This window comes from Rhinoraja longicauda, chromosome 1, assembly GCF_053455715.1.
Source record: "Rhinoraja longicauda isolate Sanriku21f chromosome 1, sRhiLon1.1, whole genome shotgun sequence".
In the NCBI taxonomy this organism is placed as follows: domain Eukaryota; kingdom Metazoa; phylum Chordata; class Chondrichthyes; order Rajiformes; family Arhynchobatidae; genus Rhinoraja; species Rhinoraja longicauda.
In genome coordinates, this window is record NC_135953.1 from 67,736,567 (window position 1) to 67,760,195 (window position 23,629).

General features: G+C 37.8%; 2 protein-coding genes across 9 annotated transcripts in view; one reads left to right on the forward strand and one right to left on the reverse strand.

Moving 5' to 3' along the window:
• LOC144593604 (amyloid beta precursor protein binding family B member 2-like) overlaps positions 1-4,621 on the forward strand; it is a 237,382-nt gene extending 232,761 nt beyond the window's left edge. For all 8 annotated transcript variants that reach the window (XM_078399472.1, XM_078399444.1, XM_078399435.1 and 5 more), the window contains exon 16: positions 482-4,621. In XM_078399472.1, coding sequence (XP_078255598.1) covers positions 482-649 — 168 coding nt within the window. In that variant the 3' untranslated portion in view covers positions 650-4,621. The remainder of the gene's footprint in view (positions 1-481) is intronic.
• A 1,283-nt stretch (positions 4,622-5,904) lies between these two features.
• Positions 5,905-23,629, reverse strand: part of LOC144593636 (putative methyltransferase NSUN7) — a 54,249-nt gene continuing 36,524 nt past the window's right edge. Inside the window, exons 9-13 of the mRNA XM_078399512.1 lie at positions 21,059-21,160; positions 14,462-14,579; positions 13,398-13,521; positions 9,460-10,051; positions 5,905-5,993 (exon numbers count right to left, since the gene is read on the reverse strand). Coding sequence (XP_078255638.1) covers positions 5,911-5,993; positions 9,460-10,051; positions 13,398-13,521; positions 14,462-14,579; positions 21,059-21,160 — 1,019 coding nt within the window. The 3' untranslated portion in view covers positions 5,905-5,910. The remainder of the gene's footprint in view (positions 5,994-9,459; positions 10,052-13,397; positions 13,522-14,461; positions 14,580-21,058; positions 21,161-23,629) is intronic.

The window sequence follows — 23,629 nt, forward strand, 5'->3', positions numbered from 1 at the left end:
CAAAATCTCTGTAATTATCTTTGACTTGTGTTTCTGCAATTATCTGGCTTATCCCTGTTGCCATTCTTGAATTAAGAGTATCTTATTTGCTGACCTTGAGTAAATCTGCAACCTGTGACCAGTGAACATATTTGAAAGATCTCTCTCTGGGCCCCAGCAATCTCCTCTCTTGCTTCCCAGAGCAGCCTGGAATACATTTCATCCAGTCATGAACATTTATCCACCTTTAAACCTGTGAAGCCACCTAATACTTTTTAATTTCTGCATAATTGCACACAAAAAATGAATATGTGGTAAGTTTCTTAAAACCTTTGTATTAAAACTTAAGACTTTCAATCGAAAAATATTATAAGGACAAATAAATATTTTTTTCAAAAATTAATTAATGGTTGTAAAGCAATTTAGTCTGATCTTTATTTCACTTGATTGATTATCTGAAGTTGTTAACTGCAACTAATTGGATTTTGTGTCTGACTTGCAGCTTCGGTACCAGAAGTGCTTAGTAGCCAGACCACCTCCCCCAAGGATGTATCCTACTGGTCCTCCAACAGACTCTATGACAAGGCGTGTCACAACCAGTGTAAAACGTGGAGTTTTATCCCTCATTGACACTTTGAAACAAAAGCGGCCAGTATCTGAATCACCATGAAGAGAATCTAGATAGATGCTTTTAGACACCAGAGTCTAGTAATGACTGACATAACATATGATCCATGCAGATGTTGGGCCTTCGAGTTATATATGCTGATCCTCTTCAACATATATTATTTATTGTCAGATTTAATGTAAGCATGTTATTTCATTCCTTATCATGGCATCGTATTGAGAGGCGCATGAATAACTTTCTGCTAACAGCATTTGAGTTAATTAATTGATGGAAGGTGTCTGGAATTTCTGTAAACCCTGGATTAAGTGGTTCCCAGTTTGTCTCACTGATTACAAAAGCTGGAATTCACACAACCAACATTACACCAAAAGTATTTACTAGTGCACTTTTTCTGTCACTGTCACTGGTGTAACATTGTGGTGTATGGTCTATAATAGAACTCTTTCTTTTCAGTCTGTAGAAACCTGTTGGCCAATGCAATTGTGTTACCGCGTGTACCTAATAAGGTGAGCAACGGTGATTCCCTGTGATTTTTCTGTTTGTGGAAGAAGTACAAACTAAATCAAATTAGACCAATGTTGAAACAGGGATGTATAGTTTACCTGTTTAGTCAGCATTAATATGCTCATTTCATAATCATTGTTCTTGCCGTGATATAAATTTTCCCTGGAAACTAGAGGAAAAATTAGCCATAAACCTATATTGTTAAGTATTTTTATTTTCCTAATGGTTTATTTTTATTCAGTATCAGCTTTATTTAAAATATTACATTTTTGATAATTGAACATTTTAGTTAGTGGTTGGGCCATTCATTGATGAATTCTGCATTATTGCCTTATGTCATATTCAGAAATATGCCAAGAATACCTGGGATATTCCAGCCCACTGTGGAATGGACATGTTCCATTTATTAAATACCACATTTATCTATCCCAGCTGTACTGTATAGACTAGATGCCAGTAGTAGCAGCGGGATGTCAAGAATAAGAGAGGTAATAGGGAAGGAATAAAGTGGAGAGACTATTTCACAGATCACAGAACAGGGAAACTTGAAATCATCACATTTTATTTGTACTGAACGGCCAGACTGACCTGAACTGCTAAATGCTTTAAACAAAATAATTCTAAACATTTGAGTGGAGTTTTTTTTGTCATCGTGTGAATTGAGTTGAATTCCTTGCAAAGTTTTCAGTTGTAAACCAACTGTTGTTACAAAAATGCAATTCAATTGTTTCACTTCACCAATGGAATTTGGATGTGAATTAAAGACTGAATGAATAATAGAATTACATAGTACAACGAAAAGTAACAAATTTATGTAATTCTCCTAAGGAATAGAAGGTACATGAGTCAGATCAGGGGGCAAATAGGTTTCACCTGAGATGAAAATTGCTAACAATGCAACATCCAATTCAATGTGAGTGGTGCTAATGTAGAAATTAATGGCAGTAGTAACCGTAGGGATGAAGATTTCTTATCTGTGACTGTGAGCACGTGCACAATTCGTGAGTGACCAGTAAACCCAAAGAGCTACTAAACAGATTTTACTTTCAGATCAATTTACCTCACAGAATGGTGGTGGGTGTTAGTAGTGTATTATCTGTAGCTAACGCTTTTCAAGAAATCCCAGTCTTACTTCCTATTTTAACTGTATCAAAAAAATTTGCTAGCTTCAAAATGAGTTAACACTGATGTATAACTTTTTTTTATTTCACGCTAAATTGAACAAAATGTAAATGTTTTTGCTCATCTCCAGTTGTTCAGAAAAACAAATTCAAATTGTAAGCTCTCTTTTGAAATCTAGTTTGCATTGTTGTCCTTGGGAGGAAGGAGATACTGCAAGTGCAGTTGTAATTGCTTAAATCAAAATGTCTGCAAGCTGCCAGTTCATAGATAGAAGCTGCAGTTTGTAGAAGGATGTTGTATGTAACATTGGCGATCAGAAAAAAAATGTAGGTAGAGCTTTTGTACTTAAATTAGATATTGCAGAAAACACAACTGTGTTAAAAATGCAGATTGCATTTGACCAAACGTTCTGTATTTGGAAGTAATCTTTCTGTCAATTTGGTAAAATTACTGTAACAAAGCCATTTCTTTTATTGTTTCTTCTGTTGCTATAGGAGGTAAAACTTGTAGAGAAATATTAGTACTTATTTTTTATTTTTTTAACAAGTAGACTAGCTGTTGTATCTAGATTATAGACATTATCTATGCATCCATTATAAGCAGTGACTTTCTAGCAAAATTGCTGCATTACTGCTTTGCATGCTATATAGCCATTGTAAGCAAGACAGCAAGTGATCTTTCAAAAAATATATTACTGAAAATATTTTTATTTTATTTATTGTATTTTATATTGAACTTTGCTAATTATGTTGTATTATGTTCTATTGTAGGTTTTCACAGTGTAGCTAGCACTTAATTAATATCTCTAAATACTGTAGACTGACACAAAGGTTATTAAAGATCAGTTTTTGTATTCATTCATTATAGTGAGCCAAAGTACTGTTGTGATACAGGAACAAAGCCAGCTTGAAGATGATTTGGTTTATAACAATTGTGGGTCTTGAAGTAAACACTGGGAAATGATCAGATAGGTTGCCACTGATATTTCCCGTAGTGATTCTCGACCCTCCTACCTGTTTTAATTATGTGTTAACTGGTATTTTTTTTAACTTTTAGTGCCATAATATAGGCACTTAGCAGCTTCAGAAATTATTTTGGTTATCCCAATGTATATTATCTGATAATCATTATTTGGTATTTGTGCCTGTCTCACCACACATAAGCTTTGCCGTTGATCCCAGGTGAATGTGGAATGTAATCATGGATTCTGTGGATGGCTGTCCAGTTTTAATAACTCGCGCAGAATGGCTGGGAGCCGCTAATTATGTAACTTGCCCTTTGACTTCTAATATTTTATTCAGGAAAGTAGCAAATTAAATAAACCCTGAAAAGGCAATTCTATTATCTAGTTCTTATAACCAGGAATACCGATCAGAGAATCAAGTTTGTACAGTTGTATTTTTGTGGCCTGTTTTCTCTTCCTAAAAGCATTTATTGCGGGGTTAAGAGTGCAAGACGATTGTGTTCCAAAGATATGATTGCTAAATATTGTGATTCTTTCTTAAAATTGCATTGGGGGAATTTGCAATATGCATATGGTACTATCATAGACAAAAAATGCTGGAAACATTCAATAGGTCAGACAGCATCAGTGGAAAGAGAAACAGTTGATGTTTCAATTTGAAAGTATCAGAGTTCCAGCTTCTGCAGTTTTTTGATTATACCCATGGTACTATTTTATTTTAATTAATGTGTGTAGTGCCAGTTACCAGCGTGCTGTGCTGGCAGTCAGCCTTGGACCAGAGTACACATGTTCTTCACAAAGTTACAATGTGCTCAGTGGCAGCAACAAAGGCTACTTAATTGTTTGTATGTACAGAGAATGACTGAGTTTTTGAACCATGATCAGTTGGACTTTTATTTCCTGTTGCGCATTAACTGACTTAAGTAAAATGCAGAACAGGTTGTCTTATATGTCAGTCAGAGGATGGACTCCCCTTAGAAATCCAGCCTGCCTGCGGTGAGGAGGTGGCTGGCTCACGAGCCATGGCTCCTCTTTATGATACAATGTTGGTGCACAGTGCAGAGCCAAGTGCAACATATGGTTGTCTTTCTCTTCATTTAGAAGTGCTTGTTGGAGTGACTTGCGTTCTACATTCCAACCGCTGCTGAAATTGTGGATTTAGCTTTGATATCAGCAGCCCTCCAAACCGTTTGACTATATTAAATGTAACATTGGTATAAGCCTGAGTGCGCAGCTCAGAAGCCACTGAAGCCTGATGTTTTATCTTTTATTTTACTCCTCATAACTATGTACATTTATTGTTATGGAAGACGTAGAGCTGTATATTAGGCTTTTAAGCAGCTGATTTACAGTATAATAGCTGTTCTATTCTGCTTCCTACCGATTTTACACCTGTAAATGTAATCCATTGTGAGAATAAACTACATATACAAAATATATAACTTCTGCCTCTGATTTTGCAAACAAATTACAAAGAAGACAGTCCTCATGTTAACAGATTTCGTTCATGGCTCAGATGTCTTGTATTTCTGCACCTACTTTTATAATGAAGCAAAATAATTTCTGGAAAAATAGAAATAACAATGTAAGTACTATTCACTTTAAGGACCATGTCATTTTACATAGTAATGTGCGATTTTTTTTAACAGTAACAAGCTGGAAATTTTGAAAGCCTAGTTCATAACAAAATTACAAATCTGAAAGGGATCTGAACTTTTCAGCAAGAAAACCATTCAAACATTTCAATGGCTATCAAAATCTAGGGGATGATGCACCGAATCGCTTAGAATGCAAAAAGTATCTCTGTTCAATAACCTTTCTATAAATAGCAGAATATACTCATTATTGGCCTGACATTGTACATGTAGTCCAAGAACTACAGACTGTTGGAAATAAGTCATTTTTCACACATGAATGTAAAACAACGCTTATGCGCATTTGGCATACATACTTTCTTTTGCTGAAAAGTTGCATTACGTGCCATATTATGAATTTTGATGTGTAAAATTCTGAATTTTAGACATCAAAATTATGAATTTGTAAAATCTAATGTTGGGAGGTCTGTATAAAACCAAAAGGATAGTCAGTAATACATAAAGTTGTTTAAGATGTTCAGAAATCTAATTTTCATCGCATTGGAGTATTAACTTTCTATTGGCAGTAAACTTACAATCAGAAAAAAACATTGCTTAACAATAAAACTGGGCTTTTGGTTTAGAGCTTGAGTATGCACTTTGCAGGCTGAAAAGCTTGCCATGAATTTATTGTGAATAAAGATTGAAACAGTCCTTATTTAAGCAATTAGCAGTAGAAAATAATGGGTGTAAATTTCCATATTTTGTTCTGTGCAAAACCATTCTGCATTAGTACTGCAAGTGCGTGGAATTGACTTCTGGAAAGCTTCCATTCCAAGAACTAGTTTCTAGTTTGAAGCAGTTATCCTTCAACTACTGCCAAAGCTATTGTTACTACCTTTAAATCTACTCTGCCCTTTCCATCTCCTACATATACAATTGGACCATGGTGGGAAATAGACATCTCTTGTCATTTTCATTCATTTCAATATGAAAATGGATGAAAAACAAATCTGCCTCTTTAGGTCTTTCTCTATTGCCATATTCTATATTGTACAGGCTCAGTGCTTGAAAATATGGTGATCATACAGAAAGTTCTGCAGCCCAATCTTTTAATTTGCACAGAGAACATCCAGCCTTCAAGTGGAATATGCCTGTGAACACATAGAACATTCTTCTTTAAAGCCATGCCACTTCATGCTTCCAGGAGTGCTTCTGATACCTAAAAGTCATAAATTTCACTTTCAATTAAATAATGTGAGACGATTCATTTGTCAAAGTAAAATCGTTTAAAACTTATTTAGAAATTAGTACAAAAGTGTGCGTTTGTTACAATTTTAATTGAAAATGTAATACTGCATACAAAGAAAACAAGTTCAAACCTATCCAAATCACAATACAATAAAAGATTTAACAATCAAAATGTATTGAAGAGAATGTAGGCAGAATTCTATTTATTGTGTGCACTCGATTGCACGTGAATCAGTTTCTTTGCAGAGAAAAGAGTGATTTTATTTCTCAGATCTTTGGCAAAAGCTTAGTTTTCAGCATTAAAGTGATTACAATTGATCGCCAATAAGGCTTGTCTTGGAAAAGATAGCATTAAAAGATAATCCACCCCTCTCACTGTTCTTTTAAGAATTTGCTGTGAAAGAACATTTACTGCCATAGAACATAAAGTTATATCTGAAGTGTAATCAAATTAATGTATTTAATACCTGGGGTAAAAAAGGCCTGGGGCAACATTTTAAATAATAAAATGAAAATTTATAGTCCGTCTGTCAGAAGTACACAAATGCCAATTCTAGGTGCAGTTCTTTCAAACTAGAGCTGCCGTACCATACTATAATCAAATCAAACTTAACTTAAACCCTAATAATACAACTGTATATTTAAAAAATAGAATTCTGCTTTACACGTCTGGTACAATTGCTCTGCTATGATGCATACTATTTTCAGCATATAGAAATCTTCAAGTCTTGAAATAAGAACACGTGAATAATAGATATTCAACCACTTAAAAACCTTTCAATGGCTCTCAAAGAATTGTTTCTCATTATTCCCATGACAGTTTTATAACTGCAAGTGCAAAATCAGTTGGCTGGAACATTTTTATTTCTCCAGCTATCTTTGATAACACAACTGATTGTAATTTGAAGATAGAAATGTGTAATAGAATTTTAATTTAATGACATTACAGGCATTTAGATAGGAAAGGAATATATTAAGAAGAAAGTGGCATTTCATCAGCAATTTTAAAATATTTTTGCAAATAAACAGCATTATCTCCTGCCTCAATCTGTTTTCTTGTACCCTCTTGAAGCTCCTCGTTTATCTTGTTGTTCAGGACTAACCTAATAATATTTTTATCTTTATTGTAATTTGATTGATATATTTTCAAGTTAAATGCTTACCATTATCAAAACAGAAATGTTTATAAGTATGTTTACATGTTGAACCGACTTGCAAATAGCTGTGAGAATTTAACAAATATTACAATATTCTTGATTGGGTTTATTCCACATATCTCAGGTGGTCAAACATGCCAGCTAATAAAATGTGACATGTTGATCAAGCTCGGGCTGAATCATACAAGTTAATGCATCATCTGCAGGTTACCTATTTTCTCCTAACTAAACATTTTTTTGAAAACAGTTAAAGCTTTTACTTTGAAAGCTTTAATTTCTTTCAAAAGGAACAGGCTTTTTTAAGCTTGGGTTCCAAACATTAAATACTCGTATGGTTTCATTACTTGTAATACTTTTAATGTTTTTTTTTTCTCTTGTAGGAGGTGTTTATGAACATTTAAAACACAACAGGGGAAGTGACAAGGGATACAAATTAATTTTCATTAAAAGACCAGCAAGCCTGTAGGTTAATTGTCAGTCCCAAACAACGTGAAAAATTTATCATAAATTCAAATACAGACATTAAAAAATTGAAGTTTTCTCATTGTAGAACCAAACATATTATTGGTCTACTGCTTACCTAAGGAACTCAAACAAACAGACCTTACAAACCTCAAACTTTAGCTTTTGGTCAGCTATTACCTAATTGATGCCCAGCAAACCAATCACATCGTGACCCTAGAAATTGAGATGCAGAGGTGGATAAAGGGAAATGAAGAAAATGTACAAGGGAAATAGCTACTTTTTTTCTTTATGGTTATGGCAGTGAGAATTCTTTACCCCAAGTAAAGCTGATTTATATTTTAATAAGGAAGGGTCCTTGATATTATTTAATTTGGCGAAAGAACCTCTCTTCAGATGTGCAAGCTACAAACTATGAATCTGACAGACTAACTCACTTGAGTGTTTGTTTAGATATTATTCAGCAAAGATGTCGAGCTGGGGTTTAGATATTAAATATATTGGGGTAAGAGTAAAAGCAGAAAAGAGGAAATACTCAGATCAGTTAGCATCTTTAATAGAGAAACAAAATTCTCAAGCTTACCTCTCTATTGCCAAAGATGCTACATGACCCGTCGAATACTTCAATTTTCTTCATTTCTGATATGGACTTGGAAGCAGCACAGGCATTGGGCTACATTGCACATAGCCCAATGCCTGCACCAGCCCCCATGTGCTTTCTGCACATCTGCACTGTGGCCTTAGAATTGATGTATTAAGCCAATGGGTAACTTTCAGTCATTGCTATAAGACTATTTACCACATTGACAGCTGCTGTTGAGCAATGATTATATGTCCCCCTACCATCCTTTCCCAGACATCAATTTGAAAATGGGATGAAAGCAGCAAAACGAATCATTAAAACTTGTGTTACTGTTGTAGAACTCAAACTATACTGCACCCAGTCTTATCCAAGAAGTAACTACACATTCTCCTTTATTTAGAAAGAACATGATTCTTTAAAATGTTTGGTTAACTCCATAACTAATGTTATGTAGGTTCCACAGATAGCAGGTGAAACAATACTAATCCGTGCCACTTGGTCATAGATTTAAGATTACCAATCTCCTTCTAATCTGGCTAATTATTTCAGGGGGAAGGTTAAGGAAACTTCTTCCAAACAATATTTTGCTTTTACAAATATTTTTATTCCACCTATATTTATTTCCCCCTACCATTTCAAGGAGTAGTAGAGCTATATATTCTCCCTTGTTTGGATGCTCAGTTGTTAAAACTTTATCTTCAAATGACAGAAGAGAAAGATTGTGAGATTTTGACTTGAATGGATCTTACAGAGACAAGTCACAATGATTTTACTAACTGGTTTGGTCAACCATAGTATTTACATTCCTGAAATTAAGTTATATTTATAATTAGAATGAGAACATGTGCTTATATAAGAACATTTTCAAATAGTTAATTCTGGGTTTTGTAAAATACATTTTAGCTAGTGATTTAACTGATGTTATTGTTCATGAGTATTTTATCTTGGGAAATTTCAACAGAAATGCAAAGGTAATGGTGCATTCTTAAATTTTGTATGATTATTCACTACTTTGACTTTTTTTAACCATTAATGAACCCATAGATTGCTATTTGCCCAGTATTGGAATTAAAGTCAGTACAATGTTTAAATATGTTTACCCAACATAACATGTTAAAATCATGTATATTATATATCCAAACCAGTATGCATTAAAGATGCCAATCAAATTTTACCTACAGTTCATCTTTTACCTTAGAGCCAAGGGCGTGGCTGCCTGCGAGGGATGAACATACCTTGATCTCGTTGCTTTTTCACACCAAGTGAAGTTACAAATGTGTTGCGTGAATAGGGAAATGGCGGATGAGTAGATAGTCCATGGTATTGGAAGAGATAAGGCTGATTGTAACCATTGCTTGGGACCCGAGGTGTACTGAGATATCGTATTGTGACTGGAGGAAGCAACATCTCAACAGGCTTTAGCACCAACTTCAACTCTTGTTTTGATCCAGATGAGCTCGTTTTTCTACTTGCTAACTTTCCTATCGATACATTACTAATATTTCTTTTTATTTTATTAGGTAATGCAGGAATGGATATTCTCTGGGGTAACTTGGTACTCGATCCAGTTCTACTGGATGTAGTTCCGGTTAATGTCTGGAACCCAGAGGAAATTGTATTCACTGTAACAGATTTCTGTTCATTTAAGAATTCAGTGATCTTTGACTGGGTTCCACTGAAAGACCCAAGTTTTGGTGTAGAGATTTTGCTTTTCTTTCGTTTTTCTTCCTTTTTTCGAGTTTTGATTGTTTCAACTCCATCCAGTAACCCCTTTGCTGCTGCTCGAGCCAAAACATCCTTTACTGACACTGAACCTGATGGGTCTCGCTTTGAATTAAGAAAATTACATACATTAGAACTAATGATCAAATTAGTTTCTGGCAAATTTTCTTTCACCCTGGAAACAAAGGACTTGGAAAACACTATCATCAACATACATTACACACAAATGTAGTCTTGTTTATCTGTTATCTCTGAGATAAAAATCTGGAATTTTGAAACCAAACATCTTTGTAGAAACACATTAGGGATAAACATTGCAATGGAGAAAAACAGCAAACCCACCATTACCCTACCAGAGCGACTAAAAGAAACAAGAACATATTTACTGATGTGTTATGAATGAATAATAAAAAAAAAATGTGAAAGTACCGAACTTTTTCAAAGCATTATTTGCCTCAATGTTTTTGAATAAACAATAAGATAGAACCAGACAATGTTTGGATGTGTTACTTGTAACCTTCTGTTCACCAGAGTTACATGTTGCTGTTGCCCGTCTACCTACTGAGGTAGTTATTCGCTAGCCTTGCAAATATTTCAAAAAACTGCAGGTGCTGCAGATCTGAAATGAAAAAAAGAAAAACTCTGGAGATTCTCAGCAGGTCAGATACCATCTGTGAGAAAAAAACATCAGAATTGATATTTCAGATCTTTATGACAACTTGGAAAGTAAGAAAAGAAACATGTTTTAGTTTATAGTCATGTGTACCAATGTACACATGTTTTTTGTTGCGTGCTATCCAGTCAGCGGAAAGACTATGCATGATTACAATCAATTCACCCGCAGTGTAGATGCAGGATAAAGGGAATCACATTTAGTGCAAGATAAAATAAGAGATGCTGCTGTTGGAGTAGAGGTTTAAAAGAGTGGAGCGATTGTAATGAATGATTGCAGATCTGCTTCTAGGACTAGCACTCAGTGTGTCACTTGGCTTAGGCACCAAGTCGGGCAGGGGATAGGAGAGTACATGGAATGTCTGTGACAGGGAAAATGCCACAGTTGTCTAGCTGAAAATTATTTTTGTGCTGTTTAATGAGGGGGAAATGAATACTAATTAATTATAGCTGATCTCAGAGGATGAATGAAACTAGTTAAAAAAAATATCCGGCAAAACCTTGAGATGCTGTCAGTGATTGAAAGTTAAAAAAAGAGAAAGCTGCAAATACTCAGCGAACCAGGCAAAGTGTGGAAAGAGAAAATCCTAAATTAATGTTTCTCCATTGTAATGCATCTAAACTGACCAATTCTGACACAAGTGGAAAAAGCTGGTTGTCTCATGGTTGAATTCAATATTAAATCCCAAGGATAGTCACAAAGTGATGGAATATCTCAGCAGGACAGGCAGCATCTCTGGAGAAAAAGGATGGGTGGGGTGGGGACCCTTCTTCAGATTGGAATCGTCACATCGGAAGCAGTCTGGAAAGGGGTCCCACCTGAAACGTCACCCATCCCTTTTTCTCCAAGGATGATGCTGATCTGCCGAATTACTCCAGCACTTTGTGTCAATATTTGGTATAAACCAATATCTGCAGTTCCTTACTCTCACCATACAGCATTGAAGCATTGCTTTAGAGTTTTGTGCTGAGGTATCTAGAATGGAATTAAACCAGCAATCACCTGACATATACCATAATTACAGAGTAAAAATATCCAACTCCAATAAAAAACAGAAAATGTTGTATATCCTCAGAAGATCAGGCAACATCTGTTGAGAGAAATATAGTTTCCATTTCAGGCAGATGACCTTTCATCTGAAGAAACGTTAACTCAGTTTATCTCTAATTGCTGCCAGATCTGCTGTTTTTCCACTATTTTCTTCCACCATCTACAGAATGCAGACAGTAATGTCTGAAAGTTCTCTGCCTGTGCTAATGATTTGGACATGTATATTTGTCACAATATATCATCCCATGTAGTGAGCTGATTTTTAAACTATGTATTGTCCGGACAAAATAGGCACAGAAACGACCATCCCTTAGCTAAGTCCTTCCTACAGAGAGCCACAACAGTAAAATATTTATAATTACATAGCTCTGACTCCTGAAATCTCGGTCTTAAAAATATCTAATTTACTGAATACAGTACTGACAAGATAATGAAATGCCAAGAAACAGAGGCTCAGGCCAGAATGTCAGCCTGGTTACACAGTGTGATGTATTTGGTTGTGTCTGCACACAAAATCTACTGTTGCCATAGTGGGATGCTGCAGGTTAATTAAGGGAAATTAATTATGTGCCAGTAGTCATATTTTAGATCATGAGGTGCGTAGATAAGGAAATAGCCTTTTCCACAGGATAGGAGAGTCCAAAACTAGAACGGGTAGACTTCGGGCAGGTGGGGAAAGATTTAAAGGGGACCTGAAAGGCAACTTCTTCGCACAGTAATTGGTGAGTATGTGTAAGAAGCTGCTGGAGAAAGTGGTAGACGAGGGTACATGCAGGTACATGCAGGTTCGTGGATTGCCATGGCTTGGAGGGATATGGACCAGGCCAGATACAGGCAAAGGGAAATAGTTCATATAGGCACCTTGGCCGGCACAAGCAAGTTGGGCTGAAGGGTTTGTTCCTTGCTGTATTACTACGACTAATATAATATTGGCATTTTGAAAGGTGCTCAAAAAAATCATGTGTAACAAAAATTTGAATTTACAATGAATTTTTGCATAACCATGCAAGAAATAAAAGAATAGGTGGAATGGCAATTCAGATTTGTTCCATCATTCAATAAGATTGTCGCTGACCCTCTTGTTACTTTTCTGCACTCACCTAATATCCCTTAATTCAGTATCCAAAATGTCATTAGTCTCGGTCTTCAATAGACAGGGAGTCTTCATAAATGACTGATGGCTAGGTGAAGAAATAGCTCCTTTGCCTGAATGTCTGCCCCCTTATTTTGAGATCTCTCTGTTCAAGGGGATTGGAAAATTTATGGCTACAATATCCAATTGTAAAAACCACTACAATATCCAATTGTAAAAACTATAATGCCTCCCATTGAGGCCAGGTGCCACATTTACTAAACAAATGGACACAAAGTGCTGGAGTAATTCAGCAGGTCAGTCAGCATCTCTGAAGGACATGGATAGGTGACATTTTGGGTTGAGACCCTCATCAACTTCTACTTTCTCTGTAAGCCTTTGTAATCCGTGCAACATCCATTATCCACCGTGCCACCCCCACACCCACCAACACTCTACTGTGACTTAACTACTGATCTGTGAAGGATCACCATGACTTTCTTCTTGTTGCATGAATGTTGTACTCACAAAGCTGCTTAAATCCTAAACTCAACAATTCCCATTCTTGCCAATATTTAACTGGTGTACTGTCTTTGAACTGGAATTTCAGTTTAGATAAATGGACAAGGAGATTTAACAAAATACATGTCACCCACCTCTCGAGTTAAGACAGCAATAAAACAGCCATTGACTTGTTCTGATGGTTCAATCTTCAGGAATTTATCTGAAGCACAAGTTATTTCTGCTGGACAACACAATGGTATAACAGGAGCACTCAGCCTGCAAGGAGTAAAAATAAGTAAAGTTGAAACCCGTGTTATGACAGCACACACATACTGAATCTGCTTGAAACACAAAAAAATGGTAATATGAACCTAACAGATCAACTTCAAATGAAACCTGTAAGAACTCGTGAAGTGGATGTTAGGTAATTTTTTTCAATGTCAGTCCCATCTACAAATGAATGTTATCAAGTTTCACACAGTGATAGTGCAACCATCAAACCCCCCACCCATTGACTCCATCCATACTTCATGCTGCCTCAGGAAAGCAGCCCACATAACTAAGGACTTCACACTCATTCTCTCTTCTCCCACTCACATCAGGCAGGTTAACAAAAGCTTGAAAGCAAAACCACCAGATTCAAGAACAGCTTTATCATAACCTTTACCAGACTCTTGAATGGACCTCTCATATGCTAGGGATGTATTCCCGATCTTCCAATCCACTTTGCTGCGGCCCTGCACTTATTTTTAATTTGCACTTTTCTCTAAAGATAATGCGATATTCTACACTGTGTTCTTCTTTGCACTCCCTAAAATACTCATCCATGGTATGATTGCTTTATACTTTATCTTGGTACACATGACAATTATAAACCAATACCAGTGTCTGATTGGTCACACGTCCACACATCATAAGGCCCGTTTATATGTTATGAAACATGCGGTGGACAGAGTTGCATGAAAGCACTAAAATTGCAATGGGACTCATTTCAAATATTTCTCAGAAATGTTTGAAATGTGCAAAATACCTTATGAAATAGAATGCCAAGAAAGTCTCTCAAATCTTAATAAACTATTGAGAAACTGTAAATGCTATGTGGAATCTAATAATCAAATTAAGCCACCGAGGAACAGATTGTTTTTTGTAACAGCATAATACTTAATCTTGTGCTATTATTTATAAATATGCAAGTGGTATTTCAAGTTTAATGTACCTGTAAGGTTGCACTTTGCTTCCTTCTAGTTTTCTACCCAATACTGGTTTCACTACTTCTTCATTTTCCTCAGGGTAAACTGAGCATGTAGAGTACACAATGGCCTGGACCTTGGGAACTATTGAAAGATGCATATGCTTAGTCTCACGTAATAAAAACACATTCATTTGCCAAAATCATAACCTATTTTAACCTATGTTTTTTATGTCTTGCATAACGGTGTCAAGTCATTACTTTTTTGTATATTGTAATTTATACGAAGTTCATTGCAACGTGATCCAAATTTCCTCTTAATATGGAGAAAGGATAACCAACAGTCAAATCAAAGAGTCATAGTCATACGGCATGGAAACGGGACACTCGGCCCAACTTGCCCACACTGACCAATATGCCCCATCTACACAACTAGTCCCACCTGCCTGTGTTTGGCCCATATCCCTCTACACCTATGTACCTATCTAAATGCTTCTTAAATGTTGCGATAGTACCTGCCTCAACTACCTCCTCCGGCAGCTCGTTCCATACTCCCACAACCCTTTGTGTAAAAAAGTTATCCCACAGGTTCCTATTAAATCTTTCCTCCCTCACCTTAAACCTATGCCCTCTGGTTCTCAATTCCCCTACTCTGCACAAGAAACTCTGTGCTCTATTCCTCTCATAATTTTGTACAACTCGAGAAGATCACCCCTTATCCTCCTGCACTCCAAGTAATAAAGTCTTATTCTACTCAACCTCTCCCTACAGCTCTGGCTCGCAAGTCCTGGCAACATCCTCGTAAATCTTTTCTGTACCCTTTCTAGCTTGACAACATCTTTCTTATAACATGGTGCCCAAAAACTGAACACAATACTGTAAATGTGGCCTTCCCAGCATCTTATATAACTACAACATGACCTTCCAACCTCTTTACTCAATACTCTGACTGATGAAGGCCAATGTGCTGACTTTATGACCAACCAATTTACCTGTGACACCAAGAAACTATGTACCTGCACGGTACAAGGGATATGGGGAAAAAGCCGGAACGGGGTAATTTGAATTTCACTGTACCTTAATTGGTACCTGTGACAATAAACTGACCTTGAAACCTCGATTTTGGACGATCAGCCATGATATTGAATGACGGTGCTGGCTCGAAGGACCGAATGGCCTACTCCTGCACCTATTTTCCATGCACTCCTAGATCCCTCTGCTCTACATCACTCCCTAAACCCCCACCATTCACTGTGTAGGTCCTGTCAATATTAAACCTCCCAAAATTGAACACCTCACATTTCTCTGTTTTAAATTCCATCAACCATTCCTCAGCCCACCCGCCCAGTCAATCAAGATCCGACTGCAATTTTTGACAACCATCTTGACTATATTCAACACCACCCACATTTGTGTCACCTGCAGATTTGCTAATCATGCCATGTACGTTCTCACCAAATCATTGATATAGATGACAAACAGCAATGGGCCCAGCACTGAACCCTGAGGCACACCACTAGTCGCAGGCATCCAGTCTGAAAAAACAACTTCCATCATCACCCTCTGCTTCCTTCCATGAAGCCAATTTTCTATTCATTCAGCTATCTCTCCTCGGATCCCATGCAATCTAATATCTTACTCACCTGGTAAAAATATTCCCAAATAAACAAATTATCTTTAAGGCTATATTTAGAACCGATCAATTAAATTGATCAATGACAAAGAATACATAGTGAAGATAGACACAAATGCTGTCGTAACTCAATGGGTCAGGCACATTACTGGAGAAAAGGAATAGGTGACATTTCGGGTTGAAGTCCTTCTTCACACTGAGAGTCAGGGGAAAGGTTAAAAATGTAAGCTGCACTTGGTGCAATTTTGTCAAGTTGTCAATCTGTTTCCTGAATACAAGAGCCATTGCTGTTGTATTCACGATATGCCTTAAATTCATTATATGGAATGTTACAGTATCTCTGTACAAATAGCAATTAATTGCCAATATGTTTTACATCAACTACACAAAGGAACATCAGTGAAAGATCTAAAAGTCACATGCCGAGCAAATGTAAATGTCACACATGAAACATCCAGAATTCAAAGGCATGGATGCAAAGGTGAAATATAAATGGTAGAATTGATGTCGCCAAGGCGCAACCAATGACAAAATTTAGTACTGTGAGATTCATATCAAGTAAAAGTAACAGAATGTTTTCTTTTTGCTTAAGGGTCCTTTGTGTTATTCATGCCTATAACAAGGATGTTAAATGCATGACATTACAAAACAAAAAAACTAATTTCTGTTTTCTTCCTGCAGACTATACAAACAGCAAATACTGTCGTCCATCAAGAACTGACACAAGATAAAATGGAACAGCTTATACATACAAAACACAAACATAGAATCTGATTCCAAACACCATGATTAACGACTTAGAGTCTGCAGTTTGACACTTATATTACCTCTGTGTGCCTTATCAGAAATTCCAGCCACAAAACATGGGCATTCAAAATGGTGTACAATAAAAAGTTTACGATGCCTTCAAAGTATTAGATATTACAGCTATAAGAAATTAACGGCATGATGGCGCGCGCGGTGGTGCAGTGGTAGATTTGTTGCCTTACAGCGAATGCAGCGCCGGAGACTCGGGTTCGATCCCGACTGCGGGTGCTGTGTGTACTGAGTTTGTACGTTCTCTCCGTGACCTGCGTGGGTTTTCTCTGAGATCGTCGGTTTCCTCCCACACTCCAAAGACGTACAGGTTTGTGGGTAAATTGGCTTGGTAAATGTAAAAATTGTCCCTGGTGGGTGTAGGATAGTGTTAATGTGCGGGGATTGCTGGACGGCGCAGACCCGGTGGGCCGAAAGGGCCTGTTTCCGCGCTGTATCTCTAAACTAAACGAAATAAATGTTTTGGGTACTTGGACAAATTCAGTTTTTAATATTAGTGTAGTAATCCCATTTTTCTCAAACAGGTATAAATCAAAACATTTAAATTCTTGTTCAAAAAGAAAAAATATAATTAATGCTCGAAAAATGAAGTTACTTTCTATTACAATTTGGAAGGAAACCAGATCACCGGAGAATGTACAAACTCCATACAGACATTATCCGTAGTCAGGATCAAACCCGGGTGGGTCTCTGGCGCTCTAAGGCAGCAACTCTACCACTGCGCCACCGGGCCGCCCCCTATTGATCACTGTAAAGGGCCAGCAACTGAAGGGTTGTCAGTTTAAATCCCATTGGATTAATGTTTTTTTTTAAGTTCACAAATTTCCTTTGTGTAAGACATCCACTGTTGTTCAAATACAGTTAATTACGAACACGAGAAAGAATGAAGATAGATATAGAAGCAAAAGTAGGTCATTTGACCCTTTGAGTGTGCTTTGTAAATTAAGATTATGGCTGACCTTCTACCTGAATCCTCTTCCCTGCCCTATCATAGAAACATAGAAAATAGGTGCAGGAGTAGGCCATTCGGCCCTTCGAGCCTGCACCGCCATTCAATATGATCATGGAATCCTCAGATCCACTTAATTATCCAAAAATCTATCAATCTCAGTATTGAATGACATTAGTCACTGAGCCTCCACAACATTCAAATGTAGAGAATTCCAAACATTCACAGCCCACTGCATAGAAAATTGTTTCTTTGGCTCAGTCCTAATTGTTTTACCCCATACTCTGAGATTGTGACTGCTGGTTCATGAATCCCCAGCCAGGGGAAGCATCTTTACTGCATCCAACATGTTGAACCTTGTAAGAAACTTTCACATTTCAATGAGCTCTCCTTTTATTCTTCTGAACCCAAGAGAATGCAGATCTAGTTTACTTGTTCTCCAAGCAATTTGAATTTAATCTAGTTCAAAACTATACAAAATACTCCACTGTTTTACCAAGGCTCCATATAATTGCAGTAAAACAACTCTACTTTAACATTTAAATCTTCTGGAACTGAACATCAACATTACATTTGCCTTCCAAATAGCTTGGTGCACTTTTGTTTTGCTGTCAGTGATGTATGTGCAAGAACAACCAGATTCCATTGAACATCAAAGTTACCTAATCTGTCAACATGTTTAAAAACTTTGTATTTCTATATTGAGCACAAAAGTGGACAGATCACATTTTCCCACATAATATTGCCACACTATCCCCAGAAACCGTCATTGCATCCTTTTCTATAACAATAATGCAATGCTAACATTTATTTCGAGAGGGCTTGCATACAAAAACAGGGATGTAATGCTAAGGCTCTATAAGGCACTGGTCAGGCTGCATTTGGAATATTGTGAGCCATTTTGGGCACCATATCTGAGGAAGGATGTGCTGGCTCTGGAGAGGGTCCAGAGGAGGTTTACAAGAATGATCCCAGGAATGAGTAGGTTAATGGATGATAAGCATTTGACGGCACTGGGCCTGTACTCGCTGGAGTTTAGAAGAATGAGGGTGGACGTTCAGAATAGTGAAAGGCTTGGATAGAGTGGATGTGGAGAGGATATCTCCACTAGTGGGAGAGTTTAGGACTAGAGCCTCAGAATTAAGGGGCATTTGTTTAGGAAAATGAGGAGGAATTTCTTTAGTCAGAGGGTGGTGAATCTGTGGAAAACACCACAGAAAGCCATAGAGGCCAAGTCAGTGGATATATTTAAGGCAGAGATAGATAGATTCTTGATTAGTACGAGTGTCAGAGGTTATGGGGAGAAGGCAGGAGAATGGGTTTAAGAGAGAGAGATAGATCAGCCATGATTGAATGGCGAAGTAGACTTGATGGGCCGAATGGCCTAATTCTACTCCTATCACGCGATTTTATGATAATCCCATCTAGCTTTGCATCCCAGGCAAATTATTGACACAGATTACAAGCAACTGGGACCAATCTTCATTAGATTTAATTGGAGATCATTTCTTCTGGAAGCCTCAGTTGGACCACTAACGTTCCAGGTACTCACCACCCCCTGTGAAAGATTTGCCCCACACATTTCCTTTCAACTTTGTCTCTCTCACCTGAAAGCTATGCCCTCTAGTATTTGATTTTTCAATCCTGGGAAAAAGGTTCTGACTGTCTACCCTATAAATGCCTCATCATTTTAATATTCTTCTATTAGGTCTCTCCGAATCCTCCAGTGTTCCAGAGAAAATAATCCAAGTCTGTCCAATCTCTCCATGTAACTAATACCCCCAAGATCCGTGGATCCGTACACCTTAACAGCCTTTTTCACAGTCCGCAACCCCAGCAATCTTGATGTCATCTGCAAACTTACTAACTAACCCATTTATATTTACATCCAAGTCATTTATATATATCACAAACATAAAGGTCCCAGCACAAATCCCTGCAGAACTTCACTGTTCACAGGCCTCCAGCATGAATATAGTCCTTCCACACAACCCTCTGTCTTTTATCAATGAATTTATAAGACTAAATAACTTTAAAACTCATGTACCTTAATCTTCTGGATCTGTCTACCGTGGGAACTTTATCAAATGCTTAATTAAAATCCATGTAAAAATATCCACTACCCTACACTCATCAATCACCAGCCTACAAGTCCCAGAATTTTCTCTACATCGCTTCTTAAAGGAACCACATTAGCCAATCTCCAGTCCTCTGGATCCTCTCTATGTGGCTAAAGAGGCAGTGATCTTCATTAAGGCTCCTGCAATGTCCTCTCTTGCCTCTCTCAATAACCTGGAGTACATCCCATCAGATTCTGGAGATTTATCCACCTTAATGTTCTTCAAGAGCCCCAATATCTTCATCTTAATCTCAAACTGCCCTTGCATTTCAGTAATCTCCACACTGATGTATCTGGTCTGTACCCTGAACTAATGAGTCTCCTATTACAATGGCTGTGCCTGACTTTTCCCTTCCCAGCTTTGCGTCAGAGCCAAATCTGACACTGCAGATCGGACTGCTACAGCTCTTCCCTGATCGGTCCTCCCCCACAACAGTATCCAAAGGAGCATGGAGGGGAATGGTCCCGGGGGATTCCTGCATTCTCTGCCCACTCCTTTTCCTGGTGGTCACTCATCTATTTCCTGCCTGTACCTTAAGCATGACCACCTCACTGTAACTCCCATCTATGACACTCTCACACACCTAGATAATCCTGAGGTTATCCTGCTACAGCTCCAGTTCCCTAAGGTGGTCTGTAAGGAGCTGCAGCTGAATGCACTTACTGCAGGTGTGGTCCTCAGGCAAACTGGAAATCCCCATTACTTTTATTGCAGGAGTATTGCACTATGCTACCTGCCATCTCACAAATTCGAAAGATCCCAGTAAGAATTACACGGAAAAACAGACCATATGTCAACCTGCCGTTACCCTTTTTTCAGCTCTCTAGCCGAAACCTCGAGTCAGAGCCTGTGTGCGAATTTGCAAAAATATATATTTTTAAAGTAACCATTTTTGAAACTGGGTTTTATAATGTTGTTAGTCTTAAGTGATTCTCAATGATTATCAAAGTCAAACTCCCAATTCAGCATAAGATGTCATCTAAGCCCTACTAAAAGATAATGGTCCAGAGAAGAGGACTCCAATGAAATATGCCCCATTGCAAACAAATATTACTCCCAGAGGGATTAATTCTCATTTCACTTTCTAAATGTTTCTTTCAGCTTACATCTAACAGCATGCATCAGCTCCGCAGTTTGCTTTTGAGACAGTGATTTGAGTTTCTGTTCAGATACTTTTCCCTGAGAAAGTTCTTGTAGTAGAGTTGTATCTAGAAACAAAAAAGGACATGGAAGATACTTTAATAAAACTTTGTAAAATTGGTAATAAACATGAAAAAAAAGACTAAACACTGTTCTCTCTGCCTGTCTTTGCAACATTAGCAAAATTCTTAAAGTGTGCAGTGACATCTTGGAGTCCAAGTTCATAGTTTACTGAAGGTGGCAGCACAAGTAGATAGGGTAGTAAAGAAGGTGTATGGTATACTTGCCTTCATTGCTAGGGACATGGAACACAAGGGTCAGGAAGTCATGATGCAGCTCCCATAGGACTTCGGTTAGGCCACATTTGGAGTATTGCATACAGTTCTGGTCACCCCATTACAGGAAAGATGAGGAGGCTTTGGAGAGGGTGCAGAGGAGGTTTACCTGAACGCTGCCTGGATTAGACGGTTCAGACACAAGGAGAGGATGGATAGACTTGGATTGTTTTCTCTGGAACATCGGAGGGACTTGATAGAAGTATACAAAATTATGAGAGGCATAGATGGGTAGATAGTTAGACCTTTTTCCCAGGGTACAAATGTCCAATACTACAGAGCATAACTATGGAGGCAAGTTTAAAAGAGATGCGGAGGGTAAGTTTTTTTCACACAGATAGTGGTGCGGGCCTGGGATGCACTGCCAGGGGTGGTGGTGGAGGCAGACGCGATAGTGGCATTCAACAGGCTTTTAGATCGGCACATGGAAGTCCAGGGAGTAGAGGAATATGAATCATGTAAATGCAGAAGAGATCAGTTTAACTTGACATTGTGTTCGGCACAAACATTTTGGGCCAAAAGGCCCATTCCTGTGCTGTGCTGTTCTATGTTCCTTGTTTAGATGTCTTGTACCTACAGAAACAAGTCATGTCTTGAAACAAGTCTAGAAAGCAGTCATTGTGCCTACATTCTAAAAGATCTGCCAGCAGCATCAAAACCACGGATCCCTCCATAATCATGTTGCTCCGAAACAATTCCAGATCTTCAATGGTAAAGCCTGCATGCCTGCTAAATCTCATGTAATACAATGGCATCACATGACAGTCCAGAAGCCTGTCCACAGAAACCTTTGGCAAATAGCAAAGCCGCTGTCACAGGTTTTGCTAGTGATCAAAGGCTTTGATTGTTTCCAAATGTTCTATTTGTAATTTTAACTCAATTTTTTTTAAAACAGGGTCTGCAACAAAATTAAGCATCGTAAGGCAACTCTGTTTTTGATTAAAAAAGACAATTAAATTATGCCGCAGAAGGGAAAGAATTGCTCAAGATCTAATGGATCAATTGTTGCAATTACTCAACATTAACTAAATTGTAATGAGGTGGTTCTATCAAGGCAATCTGTGAGGGTGTTTTTCTGCATCCTATGATTCACGCTGTTCATCATTTTTTCTCCAGTCCAATAGATTGCCTTTGTAACGGGAGTTAGGTGTTAAACCATCACTGTGGGCAATTCTTCAAGCCCATTCAATCGCATTGTCACCTAATGTTTTCCAAATATTTTTGTTGTATTGTGTACTTCTAGTTGACTGTGTAAGAGGTATAATATAAGTAAAAATACTTTTTCAAAGAAGCAACTGAGTTGTAGGCACCAGTCATCAGATTCTTCTGCATACTGGTCACTATCACCGGGTGCTTTCTTCCCGATTTCAAGGGACGCTATGCCATGTGGTGCATACAGACAGGGAACAGGATGGCTTCAAGGCCAGCTGCTACATTTCTGAAAGTATCATTAAGATTATTCCAAGTTTCTTTTGTGACCTAGATACCCCTTAGCTGGTGAAGTATACTCAGCTGCAGAGTGCTAATGCAGCCGTGGGAAAGGTGGGGGGTGGGGAAGAAGGGTTGTGCTCCCTGCTTTGAAATTACAACCCAGCATAGAATGGCATTCAGTATTTCCATTATCCTCTGTTTTGAGCAAACAGCCTGCACTGACCTCATGCCCCTGATTCCCTTGACATCAACAAATGTAATCAGTTTCCTACTGGAGTACGCTCAATGACTGAACTTTCACAGCCCTCCTGGATAGAGAATTCCAAAGATTCACTACGTTCTGAATGATGATTTTGTTTTCTCATCTCAGTGCTACATGGCCAACTCATTATTTTGAGACTGAGTGCCCGAGCCCTGTAGACCCCAGGCAGGGAAAACTCTCCTTTAGTGGACCCATGCTCACTAATAGTGTTTCATAGTGAGTAGCCAATTCAGTTAAAATGCATGTCAGACAGCACAAGAGCAGTAATATGGTGGCTTTATGTTTCTTTTACGCAAGCCTTTGTAGTTCTTGCAAATTTGATCGGTGGTTACATTTGATGGGACATCGAGTTTTATTACAGTTACGCAGCCTCTCAGTTATCTTTTTCCAAGCATGTTCATCTTCTTTACTCCTATTTTATCCTCTAAGGTTTCTCCTGGAGTAAACCATGATTCAGCAAGGGGTCAAGTTGGGTATTCCTTTTTCATTTAGTGTATGGTTGTTAAATA